We start from the raw sequence: 6804 nt of genomic DNA on the forward strand, positions 1-6804 counted from the left end.
ACGTGTGCAGTGTGACGTGTGACGTGTGCAGTGTGACGTGTGCAGTGTGACGCGTGCAGTGTGCAGTGTGACGTGTGCAGTGTGACGTGTGCAGTGTGCAGTGTGACGCGTGCAGTGTGACGTGTGCAGTGTGACGCGTGCAGTGTGCAGTGTGACGTGTGCAGTGTGACGCGTGCAGTGTGACGTGTGACGTGTGCAGTGTGACGCGTGCAGTGTGACGCGTGCAGTGTGCAGTGTGACGTGTGCAGTGTGACGCGTGCAGTGTGACGTGTGACGTGTGCAGTGTGACGCGTGCAGTGTGACCTGTGCCGTTTGACATGTGCAGTGTGACGCGTGCAGTGTGACGTGTGCAGTGTGACGTGTGCAGTGCGATGTTTGCTGTTGGAACCTGTATGTTATCAATAACTCTTGTTTACTTGCTCACCATGACTCAGTTGGTGACACTCTCGCCTCTGAGTCAGAAGGTCGTGGGTTCAAACCCCACTCCAGGGACTTGAGCACAGAATCTCGGCCGACTCTCCAGTGCAGTACTGAGGGTTTGCTGCACTGTAGGAGGTGCCGTCTTTCAGATGAGTCTTTACACTGAGACCATATCGGCCCTCTCACGTGTCGTAAAAGATTCCATGGTGTTATTTCGAAGAATAGCACGAGAGTTCTCCCCGATGTCCTGGCCAATATTTATCCCTCAACCAACATCACTAAAATTGATTACTGGGCCATTATCTCAGTTCTGATTGTGGGACCTTGCTTTGAGCAAATTGGCTGCTGTGTTTCCTCCATTACTTGAAATACTCAACTGGAGGAGGGCTGATTTCAGTGAGTTGGAAGGGATCTGGCCCAGGTGGATTGGAAACAAAGATTGTCAGGTGGAACAGTCAATGAGCAATGGGAGGCCTTCAAGGAGGAGATAGTTTGGGTACAGAGTAGACACATTCCCATGAGGGGGAAAGGAAGGGCATCCAAAGTTCGAGCTCCCTGGATGATGAAAGAAATAGAGATTAAAATGAAACAGGAAAAGGAAGCTTATGATAAACAACAGGTTCATAATACAGGAGAGAATCAGGCTGAATACAGAAAGTACAGAGGAGATTGAGAAAAGGGAATAAGAGGGGCAAAGAGAGAGAATGAGAATAGATTAGCGGCTAACATAAAAGGGAACACTAAAGTCTTTTATAAACATATAAAGAGTAAAAGGGTCGTCAAATGAAAGGGTGGGGCCGATTCGGGCCAAAAGAGGTGATCTTATGGTGGAGGCAGAGGGAATGGCTGAGGGACTGAATGAATATTTTACATCGGCCTTCACTCCAGAAGAGGATGCTGCAAATATCACAGTGAAGGAGGAGTGAGGAGAGGAATTAGATCAGATCAAAATCGATATCGAGGGAGGGACTTCAAAGGTCGGCAGCACTCGGGGTCGAAAAGTCACCTGACCCAGATGGGATGCATCCTCGGTTACTGAGGGAAGTAAGGGTGGAAATTCCAGAGGCTCTGGGCACAGTCTTCCAATCCTCCTTAAATATGGGAATGATGCCAGAGGACTGGAGGATTGCAAATGGTACACCCCTGTTCAAAAAAGGGGAGAGGGATAAACCCGGCAATTACAGGCCACTCAGCCTAACGTCAGTGTTGGGGAAACTTCGAGAGACAATAATCTGGGCCAAAATTAATTGGCACTTGGAAGAACAAGAGTTAATAAATGAAAGTCAGCATGGATTTGTGAAAGGCAAATGGTATCTGATAAACCTGATTGAGTTCTTCAATTAAATAACGAGAGGGTTGATGAGGGTAGTGCGGTGGATGCTGTGTATATGGACTTTCAAAAGGCGTTTAATGAAGTGACTTGTTAGACATAATAGACTTGTTGGCAAAATTGAAGCCAATGGGATTAAAGGGACAGGAGCAGGGTGGGTGCAGAATTGTCGAAGGGACAGAAAGCAGAGAGCAGTGGTGAACGGTTGTTTTACAGACTGGAGGGAAGTTTACAGTGGTGTTCCCCAGGGGTCAGTATTGGGACCACTGCTCGTTTTATATTAATGACCTGAACTTGGGGAAACAGGTCATAATTTCAAAGTTTGTAAAAGACAGAAAATTTCAAAATGTTGTAAACAGTGAGGAGGATAGTAACAGATTTCAGGAGGACAGAGAGAGATTGTTGAAAGAGGCAGACACATGGACGATGAAATTTAAGACTGAGAAGTGCAAAGTAAAGCATTTCAGTAGGAAGATTGAGAAGAGGCAATATAAACAAAATGGGGCAATTTTAAAGGGGGTGCAGGGACAGAGAGACCCGGGGGGTGCAGGAACAGAGAGACCCGGGGGGTGCAGGAACAGAGAGACCCGGGGGGTGCAGGAACAGAGAGACCCGGAGGGTGCAGGAACAGAGAGACCCGGGAGGTGCAGGGACAGAGAGACCCGGGGGGTGCAGGAACAGAGAGACCCGGGGGGTGCAGGAACAGAGAGACCCGGGGGGTGCAGGAACAGAGAGACCCGGGGGGTGCAGGAACAGAGAGACCCGGGGGGTGCAGGAACAGAGAGACCCGGGGGGTGCAGGAACAGAGAGACCCGGGGGGTGCAGGAACAGAGAGACCCGGGGGGGTAGGAACAGAGAGACCCGGGGGGTGCAGGGACAGAGAGACCCGGGGGGTGCAGGGACAGAGAGACCCGGGGGGTGCAGGAACAGAGAGACCCGGGGGGTGCAGGAACAGAGAGACCCGGGGAGAGCAGGAAGAGAGAGACCCGGGGGGGCGGAACAGAGAGACCCGGGGGGTGCAGGGACAGAGAGACCCGGGGGGTGCAGGGACAGAGAGACCCGGGGGGTGCAGGGACAGAGAGACCCGGGGGGTGCAGGGACAGAGAGACCCGGGGGGTGCAGGGACAGAGAGACCCGGGGGGTGCAGGGACAGAGAGACCCGGGGGGTGCAGGAACAGAGAGACCCGGGGAGTGCAGGGACAGAGAGACCCGGGGGGGGTCGGAACAGAGAGACCCGGGGGGTGCAGGAACAGAGAGACCCGAATGGCCACCTCCTGTGTTTCTATGATTGTAATTCCTGTTTCACACTCAGGAGCTCACTGCCTGCTCTCCATTAACCTGATCCGTGATAGCAGCAGCTGAGAGCTGTGTCCCAGAGAGTACAGACCGCACAATGGCTGATTCAGGAAGCTTGAATCTTATCACAAGGTTTTCTCCTTCCCTCAGGCATGGAAATTGTGAGATTGCCTGAAGGGAAATGAGCTGAAGCTGTACTAAGAAAGGCCGGCCGGGGATGTTCCAACTCATTCCGTGCTGTGCAACCCAAGAACTCCCATTCACAGAACGACATGGACTTCCCATTTCAGAGAACACGGGAATGGAGGGACAATTACACGGGAACACTTTCATTGTTGGTGAAGGGGGAAGTTCCAGGGAGCCTTTGTATCACTGACTCTATGCAGTTCCACACTATATAAAGCCATGGTGACCGTGAGTTAACAGCTCACTCCTTACCTCAGACTCAATCTCCAATACTCAGAGCTTCCAACTTGGGAAAAGTACAAGATGAAGACAGCACTGTGGGTGGCGGCTGTTTTGTGCTCACTGATGATCTGCTCTATCCAGGATTCTGCTGCTGCACCAGGTAAGAGATGGGTCCTTATTCTCAATATTCGACTACAACCTGACAATTAACAAAACTCTGCAAAAACATGGGACAAACCCACTGCAGGTTTCTATCGACTGCTTGTGTATTTAATAGTCCTCAGCTGTAATTACTCTCCACACTCTGTTCAAAGCAAGCTCCTGAGTGTGAAACAGGAATTACAATCATAGAAGCTCAGAAGGAGGCCATTCAGCCCCTCGGGCCTGTGCTGGCTCTCTGAAAGAGCTATCCAATTAATGCCACTCCATGCTCCTTCCTCATCGTCCTGCAAACTTTTCCTTTTCAAGGATTTATCCAATTCCCTTTTGAAAGTTATTATGTTCTTATGTTCTTATGAATCTGCTTCCACCGCCCTTTCAGGCAGTGAATTCCAGATCATAACAACTCACTGAGTAAAAAAATTCTCCTCATCTCCCCCCTGGTTCTTTTGCCAATTATCCTGAATCTGTGTCCTCTGGTTACTGACCCTCCTGTCAGTGGAAACATTTTCTCCCAATCTACTCTGTCAAAACCCCTCAGTATTTTGATCACCTCTATCAAGTCTCCCCTTAACCTTCTCTGCTCTCAGGAGAACAATCCCAGCTTCTCCAGTCTCTCCACATAACTGAAGTCCCTCATCCCTGGACCATTCCAGTAAATCTCCTCTGCACCCTCTCCAAGGCCTTGTCATCCTTCCTAAAGTGTGGTGCCCAGAATTGAACACAATCCTCCAGCTGAGACCTAACCAGTGTTTTATAAAGGTTTAACATAACCTCCTTGTTTTTGTATTCTATGCCTCTATTGATAGAGCCCAGGGTCATGTGTACTTTTTTAACAGCATTCTCAACTTGTCCTGTCACCATCAAAGATTTGTGTGTGTGCACCCCCAGGTCCTGTTCCTGCACCCACCTTAAAATTGGGGCTCACAGAAATGGCAAATGAATTTGAATATAGATAAGTGTGAGGTGGTTCATTTTGGTAGGAGGAATCAGGAGGTCACATACTCCTTGGATAATAAGAGTCTAGATGGGATAGAGGAGCAAAGGGATCGAGGGGGACTGATACACAAATCACTAAAAGTAGTAACACAGGTTAATAAGGCCATAAAAAGGCAAATCAAGCACTGGGGTTCATTTCTAGAGGGATAGAATTGAAAAGCAGAGAAGTTATGTTAAACTTGTATCGAACCTTGTTAGACCACACTTGGAGTATTGTGAACAGTTCTGGTCTCCATATTATAGAAAGGATATCGAGACACCGGAGAAGGTGCAAATAAGATTTACTGGATAATACCAGAACTGAGAGGTTATACCTATCAGGAAAGATTGAACAGGCTGGGGCTCTTTGCTCTAGAAAAGAGAAGACCGAGGGGAGACCTGCTCGAGGTCTTTAAGATTATGAAAGGGTTTGATAGGGTGGACGTAGTGAAGATATTTTAACTTGTGGGGGAGACAACGACTAAGGGCCATTAATATAAGATAAGATCGAAATCCAATGAGGAAATGAGGAGAAATTCTTTGCCCAGAGAGTGGTTAGAATGGGGAACCACAAGGAGTATTTGAGACGAATGGTATCGATACATTGAAGGGGAATCTGGATCAACACATGAGGGAGAAAGGAATAGAAGGATATGCTGATAGGGCGAGATGAAATAGGGAGGGAGGAGGCTCGTGGGGAGTATAAACAGTGGTTGGGCCGAATGGCCTGTTTCTGTGTAATTGTGTGTAAATAAATGGAGAATAATGTTCCTATCAGTGAGAATCTGCAGTGATATCCATCAGTATTTAACTGTCTCCATTCCTCCCTCTCACACCAGATGGGATTGTAACATTCGAATGCTGTGAGAGTTTTAAGACCACTCGTATTCCTCATAAAAGACTTGCAAACTACAAGAGAACAATTGGCTGCTCCACTCCCGCCATTATGTAAGTTTTTAAAGGTATAGATTCGGAGTGTGGTTAAATCTAAGGTTTGGAGTTGGTGTCTGCAATGCTCCAATAATCACATCTCATTCCTCTGTTTCAGTTTTACAAACAAACGTCACGTGAAAATTTGCATCAAAGCGAGTGAGAAATGGGTTCAAACCGCAGTGGAATATCTGGAAAAGAGACTGAAGAATGGAAGGAATGGAGCAAAGAAGTGATTCAAAGCTCAGCACTTTTAAACCATTTCAAATGCCTGAGTGTGGAAGTGGTGTGATATTCTGCTGGGTCAGAGGCAGAATGGAGAAAATGTTTCAGGACTGGCTCCACAATCCCATTCTCTGATCATTTGTATTTCTCCACTTTATGTGATCATTAATACGAAAGATTCTTGGTGGGAACGAACTTTCCCCGTGAAAACTACAATCGGCAATAGTGATAAAGCAAGATGGTGTAACTGTATAAATGTGTGTCCAAGTTAATAACAAAGACTGGGGGAAGAATGGGACTGAGCGAGGGCAGTTTTCCATCACTGAACATCCCATCTCAAGAAAGATCAGTTGGGTGAAGTTCAGTGAAGATAATCTCTTCCAACATTTAACTGGTGTTTGGTCCCTCCGACCCCCGACTGCACTGGGCCAGGGAGCAGAGGGACAAAGCCGCAACACCCACACTCACAACCGGGGGTGCTGAGAGGGGCCAGACATTGGGAGTGGGGCCAGACACTGGAAGTGGGTCCAGAGATTGGGAGAGGGGCCAGACATTGGGAGAGGGCCAGACATTGGGAGAGGGGAACAGACATTGGGAGTGGGGAACAGACACTGGGAGTGGGGCCAAACACTGGGAGAGGGGACCAGAAACTGGGAGTGGGGCCAGAAACTGGGAGTGGGGCCAGACATTGGGAGAGGGTCCATACATTGGGAGAGGGGCCAGACATTGGGAGAGGGGCCAGACATTGGGAGAGGGGCCAGACAATGGGAGTGGGTCCAGACATTGAGAGAGGGGCCAGCCATTGGGAGAGGGGCCAGTCATTGGGAGAGGGTCCAGACAATGGGAGCAAGGCCAGTCATTGTGTGCAAGGCCAGTCATTGGGCGGGGGACCAGACATTGGGAGAGGGGCCAGACATTGGGAGTGGGACCAGACATCGGGAGAGGGACCAGACATCGGGAGAGGGACCAGACATCGGGAGAGGGACCAGACATCGGGAGAGGGACCAGACATCGGGAGAGCGGCCAGACATCGGGAGAGAGGCCAGACATCGGGAGAG

General features: G+C 49.2%; 1 protein-coding gene across 1 annotated transcript; it reads left to right on the forward strand.

Moving 5' to 3' along the window:
• Window positions 1-3458: 3458 nt before the first annotated feature.
• On the forward strand, window positions 3459-6310 carry LOC137309556 (eotaxin-like). The gene is made up of 3 exons (XM_067977698.1): window positions 3459-3614; window positions 5431-5539; window positions 5640-6310. Exons 1-3 carry the CDS (start codon window positions 3536-3538, stop codon window positions 5755-5757), a joined length of 306 nt encoding a protein of 101 aa, XP_067833799.1. The 5' UTR covers window positions 3459-3535; the 3' UTR covers window positions 5758-6310.
• The last annotated feature ends 494 nt before the right edge of the window (window positions 6311-6804 follow it).

The sequence above is a fragment of the Heptranchias perlo genome, unplaced genomic scaffold (genome assembly GCF_035084215.1).
Source record: "Heptranchias perlo isolate sHepPer1 unplaced genomic scaffold, sHepPer1.hap1 HAP1_SCAFFOLD_1683, whole genome shotgun sequence".
Classification (NCBI taxonomy): Eukaryota; Metazoa; Chordata; class Chondrichthyes; order Hexanchiformes; family Hexanchidae; genus Heptranchias; species Heptranchias perlo.